At 37.3% G+C, this 19,492-nt stretch overlaps 1 protein-coding gene across 1 annotated transcript in view; it reads left to right on the top strand.

The window, feature by feature from the left end:
- The window catches only part of ELP4 (elongator acetyltransferase complex subunit 4), an 86,674-nt gene that overhangs the window by 16,634 nt on the left and 50,548 nt on the right, over positions 1–19,492 (top strand). The window contains exons 4-5 of the mRNA XM_039390505.1: positions 11,192–11,323; positions 15,668–15,807. Of these exons, the coding sequence (XP_039246439.1) occupies positions 11,192–11,323; positions 15,668–15,807 (272 nt within the window). The remainder of the gene's footprint in view (positions 1–11,191; positions 11,324–15,667; positions 15,808–19,492) is intronic.

Raw genomic sequence — 19,492 nt, 5'->3', positions numbered from 1 at the left:
GCATTTTATTTAATGAGATTGTTATTTAACGAGATTAGTAATTAATTTATTTTCATTATCTGATTGGACTGTATTCTGTACTGGAAAGGCAACATAGACATTGTACATATCAACCTGAATTACACATTATGCTTGGGGTTTATTTTATAAAATTCAAATATGGATTCAATAAATTCCATGGCTAGTATTCTAATTAGCTGGTGTATTACATAAAGGCAGTTCATTAACTGTCCATATTAAATGTCTATATAGTGTGGTCAGTCTATTTATATGTTCAGTTCTCTGCCAAGATGCCATAATTGCCCTATTCCAATTTTGTGATGTGATTGGAAGTTTCTTGAACCTATAACCAAGACAAATATTGCTGGTAGTAGGAAGGGGAAAAGACATTCTTATAGACCATAATTATCTTGAAATTGTGTATAACTAAAAGACAAGCAGAGGATAAAAAGCCCTGATCAGCTGCCTAAGATATATTATATTGCCACCCACCAATTTATCCATCATCCTTTGAAAACATATTCATGCCTTTTGTAGTCAAAGCTCCTTCAGGAAACTGGCATTAAGATGTAATGCTGAAAAATTATACACCTGTGGTAAAACCTACAGAACTATATACATGCTGGTTTCTAGAAAGTATTTTAAACATTTGGGAGCATTTCTGTTCATTCCATATTCTTCAAAAAAGGCAACTTTTTACTGTAAGGGCATAAGTACTTATGTTATAGTATATAACATAAGGAATTATATGGTGACTTCTGTGATTGATCATAAAATAAACATTGTTTGCACTGGTAAACGGAAAATATGTTCAGTAATAAAATTACTTCAAATTTGGCATTAAAATTCTACAACTACCTAAACTGCCTATAAAAGCATTTCATTACCTTTATTCCTAATTATTTTATTTAGGCTTGAGGGGGGAACTGGTGCTCACAAGTTTTAATGAGAAAAAAATGGGTTCTATTTGAGTTATAGTTCACCTTGACACTAAACATTGCTCTCAGTTGAGTTGCTTTTGCTGTGCCAAGAGGGATGGAGTGCAGCCTCAGCTGGCTGACAACACCAAGCTGTGTGGTGCAGTCACTTGCTGCAGGGAAGGGAGGCCATCCAGAGGGACACGGGCAGGCTGGAGAGGTGGTGGGCTCATGGGAACCTCAGGAAGTTCAAGGGGCCAAGAGCAAGGTCCTGCACCTGGGCTGGGGCAATCCCAAGCACAGATAGAGGCTGGGTGGAGAACAGACTGAGAGCAGCCCTGAGGAAAAGGACTTGGGGGTTTTGGTTGCCAAAAGCTCAACAAGAGCCATCGGTGTGCACTCACAGCCCAGAAAGCCAAACGTGCCCTGGGCTGCATCCAAAGCACCGTGGGCAGCAGGTCAAGGGAGGGGATTCTGTCCCTCTGCTCTGCTCTGCTGAGACCCCACCTGGAGCACTGCATCCAGCTCTGGGGTCCCCAACATAAAAAGGGCACAGACCTGCTGGATCAAATCCAGAGGAGGCCACAAAGATGCTCAGAGGGCTGGAGCACCTCTGCTGTGGAGACAGGTTGGGTCTACTGTGGTCAGCCTGGAGAACCAAAGGCTCTGAAGAGACCTTCCAGCAGCCTTTCAGGGCCTGAAGGGGGTTACATGAGAGCTGGAGAGGGACTTTTTACAAGGGCATGTAGTGACAGGACAAGGGGGAGTGGCTTTAAACTGGCAGAGCACAGGTTTAAATTAGATATAAGGAATAAATTCTTCACTGTGAGAGTGGTGAGGCACTGGAACAGGTTGCCCAGAGAACTTGGGGATGCCCCATTCCTGGAAGTGCTCGAGGCCAGGTTGGATGGGGCTTTGAGCAACCTGGTCTAGTGGAAAGTGTCCCTGCCCATGGCGGGGGGTATGAATGAGATGGTCTTTAAGGTCCCTTCCAACCCAAACCATTCTGTGATTCTATGATTTGTCTTGAAAGGAAGACTTATAGGTCTTCCTTTGTGCTGGGAAACAGAAACCAGCATCCCCTGTAGCACTACAGTTTCCCTGTGGGACCCTGGCCAATGCTACATCAATGACCATTCCATTTGGTACCTGGAAGCCTGAGGTGGCAGAGTGGGAGGTCCAGAACTCCTTTCTAGAACCGTGTCTGTTCATCTCCTGTGAAGAAGTTGAACACTTGATTCCATTATTGCCTTTGAATAGATTTTTTTGTTTTGGAGATGGAATTTTATTGCAGGATACTTCTGCTCTCCACTGAGATTGCCTTTTGGAGATTCTCTTACAAGAAGAAAGGATAAAGAGCACATCCTTCAAGAAAAAAAATGTACTTTGACACCATCTGTGAGCCTGTTGCTTACGGTGGGAATCCTTTTCCTACCTCTGCTGTCTTGTGTCATTGTACTTCCAAGTTTAAAAACAAGGGTGCAATTTGCTCTCTAGAGAGTTACACAGAATATTCTCTTGAGTAGTAAAGCCCTCAGTGTGCCCCTGTGTCAGATGCACAACCTCCCTGTGTTTGCTGGATGCATCCTGAGGTCACACCACTCAGGTGGAACCACATGAGTGCTGTAGGATACCACAGTGAAAGGGAAAAGGCAGCTTCCCTTGGTGCACCTAGAGAAATGTAATGGCTTATTAAAGATAAAAAAACCTCCAAACCCAAGTTTTTTTAAAAAATTCTTACCAAGCTGAAAAGATCTCTACAATAAAAGTTAAAAGTATATTTTAAAAGGCATTTTGCTTAAGTATGTAATTTGAAAGGACTCAAAAAATTCTTCCTCCAACAAGCTGGTTATACTTGGGCAAACCTGAAGGACAGAAAGTGCACATTTACTCTTTTCCTGCTGAAAAGGTGAATGCAGGGAGAGCCTGTTATTTCCAGGGTCATTTAAAAAAAAAAAAACAACAACAACAATAAACCCCCCGCTGAGCTTCAGTGCTGTGTTACTGTGTATGCTAACAACATCTGGAAAGAAAACATAGCTGTCTACATGGACTTTTTTTATTCCAGCAATGTACATTCAACCGTGTAAAATGGTTGCTTACGTTTTTCCCTCACAGATATGATTCCAAAACATTGTTTTGTCAAAAGGAAAAATGCAAACCTGGAAGAAATGATCAGGCTGGTGGCCAGGGCTGTCCAAGCTTCCATTTTCAAAGAGCATTATTCTGACTCCTTTTTCTCCTTCACTCTCTGGTATTGGGAAAGAAGCTGTGTATGAATGCAAGAGATATTTTTTCTGTCATCTGACGTTTTTAGGTGATACATAAATTAAAAGCATAACAACTTGAAAGGTAAAAATATACATGCAAATAGGACTGCACTCCTATTCTTTTTTTCTAATTTTATTTTCAAAATACATGAACTTGTTACAGGGATTCAGCTGCTGCATGCTGTTAAATGATATCTCTTAATACACAGAAATCCAATTGCAATTAGAGCAGAACTGAACTTTCTAACACCTCTCTCTCTGAAGTCTTGTGGTACCACAAAGACTGGGGTTGAACCAGTCAGCTATCTGAGTTGAAAAGCCTAACTTCTTAATTTATGTAGCTCTTGCTCATCTGTTTACTTTTCTTGCTTGCACATTGGGTAAGTGGAATATCTGTTTTACATTGTTCTTTGTTAAAATGCAAATATTTTAATTATATTGTAATGTATAATTTTCTCCCTTAAGAACTGTGTTATAAACTTGACAGAGAAGTTGTAAGAGCGTGAAAGAGGACACTCGAAAAAAAGTAATTGCTTCTGTTTAAAAAGAGTTAAATCCTTTAAAACAGTACCCACTCTGGGAACTCTCTAAAGTGTAAATCTTTGTCTTTGTCAAAAGTTCAGACCAATCTAATAAAAAGCTTTTCTAGAACCAGAGGAAATCAATTGGCTTAAATTTCAAGTTTTCTATCTACCAATCCTTGTCTGTTTATTAAGATATTTTCTTTCATCGTCCTACTTCTGAAATTATGGGGTTTTTTAAGCATACATCTTACTTAGCCTGTTAAATGTATCATAAAAGTCACAAAATCTAAGTGTTTAGGCTCCAGTGTTCACAAACATCTATTTTACAAATCTAGTTGGCAACTTTGTAGAGCTGATTTGCTCAGTTAATGAACTCTTGCTTACAGTGCTCCACTGTGAAGGTTTTATTGAATAATGCTGTTACTAAATCTGTTTAGGCTACTGCCTTATACACTGCAGCAGAGTTTACAGGATTTTGGACAAGGGCACTCATTTTTATTTAGTTTCTTCATGTTATTTCTTTTATTATGCTATTGGCTGATGTGTTTATCTTTTACATACTTAAGCATCCGTGAACTGATTGAGAAAAAAGATGAATTTTGTTTTTAAAAATCATCTAATCATCTCTCATGCATTCCTGGGTTTCGGTGTTTTGAAATGGAGCCATAATGCAAGGATGTTACAGCAAAGAGTTTTATGGCTTGACTGTACAGTTTACTTCTGTGTATGTGAAGTAGAGAATATATTCTCATGGGTTAAAAAAAGATACCCCTTAGAGTACTTGCAATTAACCTTTTTGATTTCCTAAAAGAGAGGAATATTGCTTCCCTTTCCTCTTCACACAGTTCTTGTTTCTCCTGGGTTCACCTGGTCTTCCTGAATGCCAAAGAAAAGTTTCCATAGAACAGCTTTACCTGGAGATGGAAATAAATTGTTGTACAAGGGCTACTGAAAGGAGAAAAATTCTGTATCCAGTCATTTATGGTCTTTAACAATAGACCTTGTATCCACAAGTATTTACAAAAAGAAATAGAATCCTCCCTCCTTTTGGGAGTAGGGCCCTTTAAACTGACACATATAATACATTATTGAAAAGAAAATATTTACCCTTCCTGACTTACCATCTGGTGTCCTTTAAATACTAAAAATTAACATAATGAAGAAGAGCCTTAAATTTGTGTGAATTGAAACTATTTAAATGTTGTTGCAGTTAGAGATCAACAGTGAATTGTACTCCCCTTAATATTATTTCAAATTTCTTCCACCACACTCATGATAATAACTGCACTGCAAAATGGTTGCATAAACCCATGTGAACGACATACTTATTGATACAGAAATAGATAATGTTTTAAATTCTTAAGTACTATTAATTATACAGTTATTGAAACCCGTAAGGATCAAAGGATTTTATGTGAGAGGGATTTCACATACAGCTTGGATTATGTTGCCAAATAATAGCACAGTAGTACTTCTTTAGAATTGTAAAATAGCTTAGAGAGGAGTATGATGCCTATAGTTGGTGTAATGCATTGGTAATTAAGAGGGTGTGAGGTTAAGCTTCATTAACTGCTGTGGGATTGTATCTTGGATTTTATTATCCTCTAGAGAACATAAGAAGTGAGAGAGGTCAAACTGTTAGAATCTGATTTTGCTTCGTGCATCTGCCAAAACAAGGCAGGCAAAGTAATGTGGCAGCAAACCCAGGAAGACCTGCATTGCTGGCAGACACAGGTTGTACACTGTTTTATTGCAAAGATAAAAGGTTTAGTACAGAAATACATTATTTCATGTTTGCAATAAAACCTTCACAGCTTGGTTTGCAGGAAACGAAATTATTTTAATTGCATTGTGATTTAATGTGAGCACTTCAGGAAACCATTTTTTTCTCCCAAACTTTTTCTTTCTTAATTTTAAAACAGCAACAAGCTTTCTTCTCTCCATCCAAACTCCCCTTAATAACTTTAACACTTGTCTACCTTTTTGTGTGTTCGTGCTGCATAGCAAAGACTTGTATTTTAGTTGACCCCAAGAAATGCTGTATGTTTGGGGTTTTTTATTTTAACTAATGCACTGCTTCATGCTTTGTTTTTTTATATACCTTATGAAAGATTTGTCTTTTTTTAGCCTGGGAGAATGTAACAGTTCTTAGAAGCTGACACACCGATGCCACAAATTTTGCAGTCCCAAAGCTTTTCAAAGCTGTATGATGTGGGAGCTGAGATGTTTTTAAAGAAAAATAGATTAAATAGAGATATTATTGGCTGATAAATCAACTCTCCTTTTTTCTTAGACCAGTGTTTAAATAACATTTCTATTTCCAAATTCTGGCTGAAATTGTGGAAGTAAATGTAGCATATTTTAATAATACCATATTCTTCTGAAATTCTGATTTTGATTCTAAGAAAATAGATTTATTGAATCCTAAATCCCCAATTCTTTTTTAAATTCTGATGATTTCAGCAGGACTTAAATGCTTTTTCTATATGTTCTCCAACAGAAGTGATGATTTAATAAGACTGCTGGAGACTAGTGTCTTTGTTACTCAATTTGTAATGACACTTGGAGACGGGGAGTTGTGCTAAAGCCCTGCTCTTGAATGTCCTACATGCAGATATTTTGAGGAAAAGCCCCATCTTAGCCACCTTTTCCTGTCACTCATAGGCCCCATGCCCCCCTCTGCTCTCCTGGCTGTCCTGCTGGACAGTTTTCAGGCCAGTTTTTGTGTGGCTGGGCCAGAAGCAGCCTGTGTTCTGTGGCCAGTTTGGCTGCTGGTCTGCTTCACCTTTTCTCTAACTCCTAATTTTCTTTCTAGTTTAAAGGACAGTCTGAAAACTGAAGAATAATGCTCTGTAGTTCTTGGACAGTAATTAACTTTTCATGACACTGAAGAGTGAAGCATATATCCAGCCAGCCAGCCTTTATCTTCGAGAATAAACCTATGTTATGACAACTGGAGGCTTTTTCTCACTTAGATGTTCTGTATGGGCATGGTCAGGTTTGGAAACTGCCATTTCCTTGAAATAAAGAATAGCATTTAATTATCAGTGTCAGAAGAAGGGAAGCCTTTTGTTCCACTTCTAGTTATCGTGAAGAATAAAAGAGGATAATGAAGATAAAAAGAAACGTGTGGATCATTTTAATATTTCCAGTATTGCCCATAAAGCAGGTTTACATAACCTCCTATGTCTGTAATTCTCCCCAGTCCCAAGCCCTACTAAGCAATTTTAAGCTCTCTCCCTTTTCCAGATGTGCTTATGCAAAGTTCTAGTTGAAATTTAAAAGAGTTTTTTTTTTTTTTAAGTTAAATACTGGGATACATGAATCAGTACATCCTAAGGAAAAACAACATTAGTGACCACCTGGGTGTCCTGTTTATTTAGTCTTTGGGCAAGCTAATGAAGGCATGTGCATGTTGGCTTCCAGTCAGTGCAGAGGTACCTTCCAACTGCACCTGCATGTTCTACCTCTCTTTCTTATAGTTTACTGTAAATGGCAGGGAAAAGAGTAAACAGAAGCTGGGAGAGTAGTGATAATGTTGGGATGCAAATCTGGAGGTAAACAAGCTTTATTAGTTCTGTTCAGTATTCTTTATGTAAAATTTGTTCGAATTACAGATACACTCTGACCTTGAATAGCATTGGAATTTTTTTTTTTTTCCTATTTGTGCTTAAGTACATCATCTTGGCATGTATGTAACCAAGTTAAGGTAACAGGTTGAGCTCAGGCAATTGGTTTTCTAAATACCAGGTGGCTCCAGTGGCAGACCACCTTTTTCAGATAGCAGCTACTTACGTACAAAGCCTACTAAGAGGCCACGTAGCTCACAACCACCACATAAAAGAGTATGATTCAGGATATGTTTGCTTAGGACAGGGTGTGTTGGGATAGAAAATGGCATGGCTGTGAGACCTCATGGCCCCAGAAATGCCTCAAGGCTCAGTGCATTGTGTGAAATGGCTTCTTGAATGAGGATGAGAACGTGGTGCATCTAAGAAACATGTTCTTCAGCTAAGCATGGGAGTTATGAGGTAAGAGCATTTTGGAAAAGCAGCTGAGGAAATAAGAATTGTTCTTGGTATGAGGGAGTTCTTCAAGTGCTCCTGGTTCCTTCTGTGGGGCAGGAAGGGACAAGAGAGCACAAACCAGACCTAAGCTGGAGCACGTGCTCACTGCCACAGTACGGAGTCACGGCTTTCTCATGTTGCTTTGGGTGAATTTAGCCATGTTTAAGTCATTCTCTAGTGTTAGAAGTTTTTTACTATGTCAAAATTAAAATTCTTTGTTATGTCAGAAGTTAAAAGTAAACGACATTGGCAAAAAAAGGCTGTTTTGGGTGGAGACTTTGATAGGTTTTCATCTCTGGCAGCCAAAATCTTTATCAGCTTCAGGTGAAACCATTTTTCCTTGATCTCTTAATCTGCTTCGTTCTTAGCAGCAGTCAGGGCACACCACAGTGCCTAATTGTGTTGCACTGATGGTGTGTCTGCCTCTGATTGTTTTGGGCTGAGGTTTCTGGGTGTCAACAGCTCAGATTTGTGGTGTCTCCCTGCCACAGAGTGCCATGTAAGACAGTTTTGTTCTGTGCTCAACTGGGAGGCAGGAACTTTTTTTCTGTGTTACATGTTATTTAAGCGGCTTCTACTTTATCAGTATTACTTGGAGAACCTTTCACCCTTTATTGTCCTTGACCTCTGTTCTTTTACAGCATATAATACATTTTATTTGTAAAATGTACATTAGCAAATTTACGTAGATAATGTCCCCGTCTCAAATTTGTCTTTACCAATTATTATATGATAACAACGAGCTACTTGTACAAATGGTGAGCATTTGCAGTGATTCTAGAGGAGAAAAATATTAAATAGCTTTAAGAAAATATTGGTGGTGTTTTTCTTGTTGCCTCCAGGAAAGGTGAATGGTAAAATATGGCATTTTCTGGACTTTGGCTTTGCAGATGATGTGATACCTGCCCAGTGATGCTACAGCAGTGTGAGATTGCAACTTGTTATATCAGTGGTAGTATCTGAAACAGGGGCCAGCTTAGGGAGTCTGAAATGTTTAGGCAGGGTTTTATGATCTCTGGCAGGCATTTGTTGTCAGAAAAACACCTCACCACTATAAAAAGTTACACGTAGTGCCTGGGAGCCAGTTGATCTTGGTGGATGAAAGGAAGACATATCTGGAAATGTTGTTTTGGCCTCGGGATTGTTTCTTTACAGAACTCTCTTTTTTAAATGAAAGTTGGTGGGTTTGGTTTTTTTAATTGCTAAAATTGAGGGATATTTTGAGATGATCGAGTAGCAGCAGCCCTTCATTGAAAGACCTTTTTATGGTGGGAAGTTTACATTTCTGGATAAGTCTATTAGGAAATCAAATCTGCACAACAGTTTCACGATGTGTTTTCAAAATAACACCTTAATTGGAAAATAAGTCTAATTTACCCTTTATTATGGATTTCTGTGTTATAAAATCAACAATTCAAAATAGCATCTTTTTTCTTTTTTATAAAAATACTTTATATAATGCTCTTAGGAGTAAATGTAGAGGATTTGTATCTGCATATATGTGAAATGCATTGGGGTGCTTGTCAGCTCGTATTTGTATTTATACTTTCTCAGAACCTTTCAGTACAGTGTTCTGTTTTCATTTTCTCCTGTCTGTCAGAAATCCTTGTCTTTGGTTTGAAAGCTTTCCTGCTTTCTTGCTGGGTAGATGTAATGCAACTTTAACAAAATTAATTTATTTTTTTAACTGAAACAACTGTTATAAATCTGTAAATTTAAGGAAAACTGGAAAATTAAAATTTTAATCTTCATGTAGATTTCCTACCAATAAGCTTAATTTTTACCATCATAGTAATATGAGTTTATGGTATACAAGTGTATCTTTTAAACAAGCTGCAAGAAATCTGAACATATAACTCCCCCTTCTCGTGAATAGGCAATACCAGGCTTTAGTTTATTTGCAAAAAGGAAATAAATAAAATTCTTTGCTCAAAGGTGTGCCTTCTGTCTTCTGCTTAGCTGCTGAAATATATAGGTACAGTTGTTCTATTTCTGCAACTTTATCAAAGTTATAAACTCTATAAAAGTTTTCATAGCTTCCATTGCCTCTTATCTCAGAGGGTGTGCTGACCAGCCTCTGAAAGAGGCAGAACTAACTGTCCTGAACTTAGAAACAGTTGTTCTCATGTTTCTTAAGTAATTGTAAATATTATGCTAATTTACACTGAAGAATCCAAATAGCACATGTTGTTCATAAGATGATGTGTAGAACTATATACAGGTTGTCTGCCCTGCATTCTTGAATGCGGAATTAGTGTAACAGTAAACCCAAAATGGATTAATTTAAACCTTCATTGTCTCCTTTCTGTGTGTGTCTGGCTGTATAATTTCTGCCTACACAAAGCCATGAGTGTCATTTGGATGTTTATGGCCAGCATAAGCTCTGCCCCTGTGCAGAGTTTCATGTGTAACCCGTACTTTGATTGAGACTCTTCTTTAAAGTTTTCAAATTTGGTTTTTATATGTCTTCACTCCTAATACGTTGTAACAGAGATATTGGCTAGCTCTGTATATTTTTAACCCTTGAGACACATCTCAGTTCTCTCTCAAGAGTCACTGACTAATGAAAACTTAGTTTTCAAGTAAGTCTTGATGTGTTTTAAGCAGATAAAGAGATCTGTGCCCTCCAGCTCACAGAGATGAGTGTGATAAAGTCGCGTCAGAAAACTTGGTTGCACTTCATTTCTCTAGTAGCTGTAACAGCCTAGTGCATAAATTCTGAATGCTTGGTATCCACACAGTGCTGTTTACTTTTTTCAGCAGTACAGCAAAGGTAGAAAGTGTGCATTAGAACCATATAAAAAAATCCAGGACTAAATGTCTTCCCCTTTCTTTTACTCCTGTGTTTGTGTTCATGAGGAATCCACCGTTAGTAGGTATCATGCCTGATGGTTAGCAGAGGAGAAAAATCAAACCATCCTGTTACAGTGGTTTTTCAGCTGGTGTCTGTAGGCTATTGTGGTCTTTTAAATACATTTGAAAGACTTACAGAAGTTAACAAAGATCTTACTTTAAAATAGGCTTAAATTCACCATGCAGGGAACTTACCCACACACAGAAATGGGATAGTTTAGGACACCATTTAAAGAAAGATTGAAAAAAAAAGGAGTATGGATGCTGCTCAAGTTGTGTTGTTTGTATCAAGTAGAGTATAAAATGTGGCATTTCCATTCTGCATTCTTAATTTTACTTGTATAATTCATTTTTCTGATAATAATTATGTGGGGTTTTTTCACACTCGATATTAGTAGGAGCCAGTCTGTCAGAGCAGCGTTTTTCATCAGGTTTTGTTACAGATTTGACAACTGTCCTTTATACTAAGATAACTGTATTATCTGGGGAGGGTGTGGATAAAAATCTGAACTGCCATTTCTGCTGTAGAAAGCTGACATTGTTTTGCTCTCTACCTGTAGGAACTTCCAGCCCCTTTGCTTGATGATACCTGTGGAAAGGAATTGGGAGATGAAGCAGCAGCTGTTGAGTCTGAGGATTTTCAGGATTCTATGAAAATAGCCTGGCGCTACCAAAATTTACCAAAAATGGAGGTAATCACTATTTCCTACTTTTTTTCCTCTTGCACTCAAAATGAATTTGAAGAGCAAGTGCTTTTCAGTAGAATGTAGACAACAGAACTGCTAATGGACACTGTTACAGGATTGCTTCCTGAGGGTAAATTATTATACATCACTGTAGTTTTTTAATTGCTAGAAATAGAAAAAGAAAGGGATTTTGAGACTTCGCAGGAACTGTAAAACTTAATATGGACAATAATAATTTTAAAATAAAAAGCCTTAAAGTGCCATGGGATTTTTTTTTTTAGTAAGTACTACTAAATTGAGATAGCTTTTTATGAAAGTTTGAAGAATGTGCTCACAAGGTTTGCCCAAATTTAGTTGTGCACAAATCACTTAAGCAGGTTTAATCAACACTACTTACTAGGTCTCTGTAGTGAAAGTACTGTGTGGAAGCAAACTGTTGACCTGCTTATCCATGTGCATAACAACTAAAGTAAGCACTTGAGATTATATCAGCTTCACTGTCACTGGAAACTAATCACTGTGCAGGGACAATATAAGAAACAAGCCCAGTGATCAGTCTTGCAGAGTTTACAGTTGTTACTGTTTGTGAATAATCAGTCTCCCGTGGCTGGTGACTTTCTTATTTAATCCAGTGGCACAGTCAATCTTTAACAAAATTACAGGGTTTTTTTTTTACTATTCAGAATAAACCCCCTGTTTTGTCTATACATTATAGCCTACATTTGTAAATTCTGGTTTAGGTCTGGTCATACCTGCCTGGTAAGTTCAGTCTTATTCTTAAAAACATAATTGGAATGTGACAAAATGATCTTACAGGGCTTGACATGTTTGGTTTTCTGTGAAATTGCACAGACATGGCTATATAGTTGTGTCAGAAAAGACTTATATATGGTGACATGCAAAATCCAGCAGCCTCCAGGGTAATCATATAATCTCATCAATTTTATTATTGTGGAGCTTACTGTGCCACTCTGAACCATCCCCAAAATAATTTGTCTGCTTTAAAATCTAGCAGAATTCCTTATACACTGGTATGGAAACAACTGCATATTGTTAACCAATAGTGTTCTGATGTGCTAACAAAATAGGAAAAAAATATTAAAAAATCCACTTAGATGTGCACTCATCTTCTCTAACTTCACAGAAGTAAGCACTTCCACTAATGTAAGATTGCCCAAAAATACATGATGTACACGTCCTTGATTACTGAAAATTGATTATGCAAGATAGAATAAGATGCTCAGTCTTTTGTTTCCCTTTTTATTGTTACTTTTTGAATTGGATGCTGATTGTTCTGAATAGCTGAATACAATATTTTTATGTGTATGTTAAATTCATTAAAAAACTAAAACATACAAATAAAAGTCTAAATGTCAAACTATGTGTACCTAAAATTCCTTGGGATATTCTAATTAGTGAAAAATTGGTTTGAAATTAGTATTTTCCAATATTTTATAATGCGGCTATCATTAAATTTTGATGCTGTGCTAAATTAATTTGATTGGTGAATATATTCCATTGAGGAATAATCTGGTATTGCCTTGCTACACACAACAATACAGTCTATGCTATCATTTAATTAACAACATTGGTTGTGATTTAGTCTTTAAATTCTCTTTTGGTGGAAAAAACCCATGTGGAACAGATGTATTTTGCAAATTGATTGAACTAATATACTGCTGCATTTTCAAAAACTACTGTCAAAAAGTTTCAAGTATGAAAGAGAGAAAATAGCTTTGTTATTAGCTAGAACTCTAAACATGGCAGCAGAAACTTGTCCATCCCTTATCTGGCTATATATGGAGTGAGAATGCAGAGTAAAAGCTGTCTTTGCAGTATCTTTGATGCTTAATTTAGTTATTGTTTCTAAATAATAACAGATTTGGAATAATAGTTCAGATATTCCCTTTCCACTTATTAGACCCCATATGGACTAGCTAGGTAACTCATTTTTGTTCTTATGCAGTGTGTTTATATTAATACTCTTTATAGCTAACACAGATTCTCTGTACATACTGTACCTACCTTGTGCCTCAGAAAAAGATTTATAAGTCAGAGTACAAGGCCAGAGTACAATACTTGATGTGCCTTTGCCAGCTTGTCACTCACATCTGTATCAGAGGTTATTTCACTTAAACTTTTGAGTATATGGAGAGCCTGTTTTGCAATGCAAGACAGTGAGACAGTGTGGGTTTTTCTTTTCCCCTTTTTTTTTTCTTTTTTTGAATGAACTGCTTATGTTCTTGGGGCAATATATAAACTGTCACAGCATGAAATCAATTTTCTGCCTTGATTCATCCTAAATCTGAGATTTCTAGCACATTAGTATTGCAATTAGAAACATTAACAGCAGACGGTAGCATAAAAGCAACGCTCTGCTCACTGACAGTTTAGTGCATTTCTCCTTGTGCAAACCAGGAATGCGGGAAAGAACTGGCTCGAGCCTCCAATCCACTAATAAATTTATCAGCTCAAACTTGAGAAGAGGAGTGGAAAGTCTCTCTGCTTGGCGCTCTCCGTGGTCATTGTGCTCAGGCAGATTATTCATGCTTACTTGATTCAGGTAGGCTTTTTGCAAGCTTCCCTGCTAAGCCTGGGAATGCCGTACATTGAGGGCTATTCACAGGCTTCTGACACGGAGCGAGCTTTTATTGCGTGGGGGTTTATTATCCCAAATCCCAGGCTCCACCCAGTTTGTAGGCGCTGTGCTCATTCTTTTGAATCCAGAGAGGTTATCACCTACCTTAATCCATGCAGCGGGGTGGATTAAGGACACCAATGTGCCTCAGGATTCTCAAAGAGGATCCTGGAAACTTCTTGTTTCTTCTTTTTTTGCTGTCTTTACTAAACTCTATTGGGCCTCAGGAAGGATTTGCATCTGAAATGGGCAACCTGGAGCTTTTCTCAATGAAGACATCAGATCAAAGTTCAGTTAGTCAAGGCCTTTCTAAAACATTAAGGGGGCTTGGAAGTACACAATAAAAAGATGAGCTCTGGCAGAGATTGCAGTAAAAACATTCTGATCTGTAATCCGGATAAAGAATAGATTATAGGCCAAAGAACAGCCCCTGTTTAAATTGCTTTCAGAATCCTTGTCTTAAATAAAGTTACATTTTACAATGAAAAATATTTAAATTTTGATAGAATGTTATGTTTTATTGGACTGCCTACTTTAAAAATCAGGTGCCAGTGAATAAATTGGAACGCTGACTTAGAGAATGTGGTTTTCTGTCTTTTTTTAGTAAAACTGATTTGCCTCTTATGACTGGATATACATAAGCAATTTTGTGGGGTTTTTTTAATTAAAAACTAATTATTTATTTTATTAAAAGTTTGAGTTAGTTGGTTATTCTGTTGTTTTTGTAGGAAAGATACTGTATTATTGTTACTATTTATATGCACTGATAACCATCTGGGCCTAACATCTATTAGTCAAATAATTTCAAAATATCTACCCAAAATCAAATCATTCTAATTAATCCTAACAGTTTAATATATTTTTAGTAAGCTTGTACTCGAATATTGCATATATCATGTTGCATATAATAACAACCTAGGGGGTTTTTAACTTTACATGTGGAATTCAAATAATGTTCAGGTTGTATGCTGATCTCCATTAATATAGAACAAAAATATGCATTCATTTCCTCTGTTTACTAGCACAACACATTTAAAATGTGTAATTCCTGTCCAGGTGTATATTAAATTTGGGGGGGGTTATGATGTTTGATATGCCCGAAATTAAGAGCTGAGGAAAACGTATCTTCATTATGATAAACCATGGTTATTGTGTGTAATGCTCAACCTCTGCTATTTATTCCAATTTTGAGAAATTTAAAGTAGTTTTTAACTATTTCCTATTTTTTAATTTAAATTAAATATACGAAGATGCAATGGTTTGGGTTTTTTACTGGTCACAAGTAAAGGGAAACATTCTCAAAATCAACTGAAAATATTTCTGTAGAGCCACATTATTCCCAGAGACTGAAAAATCAGAGAGGTGGAACACATGATGGTCTGCACAGTTCATGGGTCTGGGCTTTTGAAATTTGGATCATATGTCTAGAACATGTGCAAAAATACCTTCTTTTAAGTATCTGACTGCACTTTGGTGATGCAACTTGGAAGAGTAAGGGTTGAGTTCTGTGTGAAAAATTCACATTCCAGAATGTCAACAGGGGAACAAAAACTTAGTAGTAAATATTATAATGTTTTTCTATTTGAAGCTTTTACTTAAGCTGAATGGGAAAAACCACAGAGATTTCTTTCAATTGTATTGCTAGTTAATTATTTTCTTGTGACAGATAATAATTGAATGGGTTATTGTAATCAGTATCATTGTTTCCACAGGCCAGCCCAACGCCATATACAAAGTTTGGCCATTATTATGATATTTCTAAGAAAATGTCTCCAGAACTGACTCAGTCCATAAAATGGCACAGTTTTTACCTTCACGAAGAACTGTCTTCACAGCCTAAAATGAAAACATGGTAAGTTGTCGTGTGCTTAGATTTTTGTCTTCCTGTTGGTGGCAAAGGATATTTTGGCATCTACTCTTTGCTGGGCAAAACCTTTGCAGCCACACACAGCTCAGAAGCATCCTGGCTGTGGCCTCACATCAGTGTTCCACGGCAGGACTGGCAGCGAAGCCGAGACAGCTCCGTGTTCCGACCCCTCAGCTGCGGGAGGAAGCGAGTTGGCAGCGACAATTAAGGCAGACATTACTAGGACAGCCTAGGACACAGCTGCATGTTCAGTCCAGCCCTCCTGACAGCTGAGTGTGGGGACTGGGGAGAACTATTCCTGTCTGTCTGAGAAGTGCTCCCTGAGCCCCGGCAGCTCTCCGGGATGTGCGTGTCAGGTGGCGATCAGATATCTGTGTGGTTTTTAGGGCTAAGGAGACGGGCCATCCTTGACCTACATAGCTTAGAATGCTATATCAGATTAGTTGATCGTGTGCTTTTTTACTTCTTACATCCTGCAGCTTCACCTAAGGAAAATACAGATTGCTGTGAATAAAATTACAGTCGCTAATTGTGCCTTACAAAACGTCTCCTATTCAAACTCTCCTCTGAATGAATAACTCATTATGTTTATGTTTATCAGTAAGGAATTAAGGAAGCCCAAGAGAAAGAGTGACAGTAGCTAAGACTCGTATTAGCCTGCAGACACACATCCATTGTACCTTTCTTGGAGACATTTCAAGTCAAACATGAAGGATGGGCTAGCAATTTGTTTGTCCAACCCAGTCATTTAATTTATATAATACCTACTTTTATAGATCCCAGTGCATATGGCCAGCTCCTGGAGGCAGTAGTAGGGTGTCCTTCCTTGTGACTGATTTGCACTGAATATATCAATATATAATACATCAAATATAAAACCTCAGACTTATGAAAGAAGCACAGTATGAAGCAGCTTTCTTGGAGCTGTAGAAAAGCAAAAGCCAAGTCTCTCTGTAATTTGTTTCTGTGTTACATGGTCAAGTGTCACTGCTTTGTAAAGTAAATTCTTGTGATTTTGTAAAAAAAAAAAAATCCACACTTTTAGGAGAAGGAAGAAAAATTATATTTTATTCTTTATATAGTAAATATTTGAACAAACTTTGTTTATATATTATGTATAATTACTATTTTTTTAGTAGCAGAGCAATAGAGGAGAGACACAAGAATATCTGACAGGTTGCAAGTGTTGCTATTGTTACTGAGCAATTTAACTCCCTTTCTGTCTTTTCTCTAGCAAACTAGAATGTCTCATGGCTCTGGGCTTAATTCCACTGACTGTATGGCTGTCAAGTATTTGTTAATTTTACATTAAAATCAAATTAACTCATCAGTAGAGTATAGAAAATGGATTTTTATGCATTTGATTTTATAAGCCTTGCTTAATGCTGGTTATTGGCCTGGTGTGCTAGCCTGATAAAAGCTCATCATTCTTTCTATATGGATTCTCTTCTTATTTTTAGATTTCATCTAACAGAAAGATTGGATTTATTTAATTTTCATGGTAAATTGGTTAAAGCACAGAGTGATGGGGTGAGGAAGGTGATCAAATACAGCTGGACTTTGAAAGTTTTATCTCATTTTCCTCTCCCTGCACCCTCAACATGGGTCTCCTTCAGGAAGCTTCTCCTAAGGAAATGAAGGAATTGTATTGTTGGGAGTAAAGGCAGGTACCAAAGTAACAGACAACCACCATTCTAAACATCATTCTTAGACCAGAAGGCAGCGTGATAAGGGACAGGGAGGAATAAAGAGCACATTGGGAATAGTGAACTCTTGGAAACCTGTGGGAACTGTAAAGAGTTGTGTACATCTCTTTCTTTACAGTAGCTCTTTTGTCTTCTAACTTTATTCTCTTCCCTGACCAAAAACAGTGGTGGTTTTGGGTTCCCTGTGCACAAGGTTGGAAGAAGAATTATTTAGAATTACAGCCTCTGAAATAAAGCTTAAAAAGAAGAATGGAAGTTCTTGGAGGGATGGAAGCAGAGTTCTGAAGCATTTTAAAAACTGACATCCAGGGGGTCTAACTGTGCTTTCTGCAGCCATGGGCTGCAGGGAACTGTAGCAGTGGAAATACAGGCTGGAAGTAAGGAGATGTTTTCCTAATGATTTACACAAGAAGTTGCCTTGCAGACACGGGTTGGGAGTATTGTAGAATCTCCACCACTGAAAATGTCTCAGGACAAGTTAGGTCAGACCTATTGAGGTCCTTTTCATCCCTATATTTATGATTCTTTAATACACATTAGTCATGATGTATTAAATCCAATACCAAGTACTGATGTTATCAGTTATTTCACTGCTGTCAAAAAGTTCATGCTTTTACAGAAACTCAGGAGAACATACTGGGCTTTTTAACAAATATTCTGACGAAATTCTGAAGGAAGCATTCTTTTTCTCAGGGAGTGAAAATAAGCTCAAGATCCTCTCAGGATGATTTAATTAAAGAAAGTTTATTAAGAGGAGGGGGGAAGGGATATTATTTTGCTGGCATTACTGTTTAGAAAATTAATTCAGTGCTTTTGGCTTTTAAATCTAGCTTCAATATATCATGGAATAGTAAAACCTTCTGTTCTTTTTATTAACCAGACAATGATTTCAAAGAAAGCAATACGATAGTCACAGTTAACCCTTCCAAGAGAAATCAGCAATTTGTATCAGGCCTGATCTTGGATTGCCTGAAGGTCCTACTGAGAGCTTGAACCCTTTTATTTTGTGTTACAGTGAACTGGGAGCATGGCCATGGCTGGGTAGCCTGCCTCCTCTTAGAGCAGATAATTTCATAAGCATGTGGTTCTCAGGCTATGGTTAGATGCAGAGCCGAAAAAAAGACTTGTTGACATAATATATAGCACTGCAAAGTCTCTGTAATCTCTTAGGCTGACAGTACCTCAAAAAAGGACAGACAGCCTGAAAGGAGATAAGAAAAAGTTACAAAAATTACTTGAGGTTCAGAAAAATCTCTGAAAGTATGATTTTCTTTCAATTTATCAAAAGAAGATTGACAGAAAACCTATTAACAGTGGAAGCTGACACATCCTTCAGAAAATAAGGAGATATTTTTAAGAAAGGGGATTGAAATAATTTACGTTAATAGGCTGTATATTATGAGATGTTTGCAAAAGATTTCATAACTTTCTAAAGGGTATACTTTGCAAGATGTGTATCAGTAAAGACATTTCTGAATGAAATTTTCTCCTAAATTGTGTAGGCTTGCAGACCCAAGGCAGTGGTGCCTTGTGGGTTTTTTAAAATCTAAGAGTGTTTTGCTTTTGTCACCCACGCAGAGGTTGAGGAGGAAGTGCAAACTAGCAGTTTTGCCTAGTATACAGCTTTGCATAAGTAAATGATATTGTTGTTGAGGAATGATGCCTCTTTATAGTCTCAGAAGTTGCAAAAAATTAGGAATTAGCTGGCAAAAAGAAGAGAAACTTTTCCCTCTTTTCAAAATGTTTCCACACTAGTTTAGCAAGCGTGTTCCATTCTAAATACTTGCAGTGTTGTAAAGCACAACATGGTTTAAGCTGAGGCTGAAATAAATTATTTTCCTATAATTTTATAGTTCTATAACTACAACCATTGAAGAGGCACCTTGTATTAGGTGATCATCATGGAAAGTGTACCTAACCAAATACACACATTCTACATCAAGGTCATGAGCAATGACAGGCTA

The sequence above is a fragment of the Pipra filicauda genome, unplaced genomic scaffold (assembly GCF_003945595.2).
Source record: "Pipra filicauda isolate LSUMZ 115617 unplaced genomic scaffold, ASM394559v2 scaffold82_size2718185_pilon, whole genome shotgun sequence".
NCBI classification, from domain to species: Eukaryota; Metazoa; Chordata; class Aves; order Passeriformes; family Pipridae; genus Pipra; species Pipra filicauda.
The sequence above is the reverse complement of the archived record's forward strand: the minus strand, read 5'-3'. Positions and strand labels throughout refer to the sequence as shown.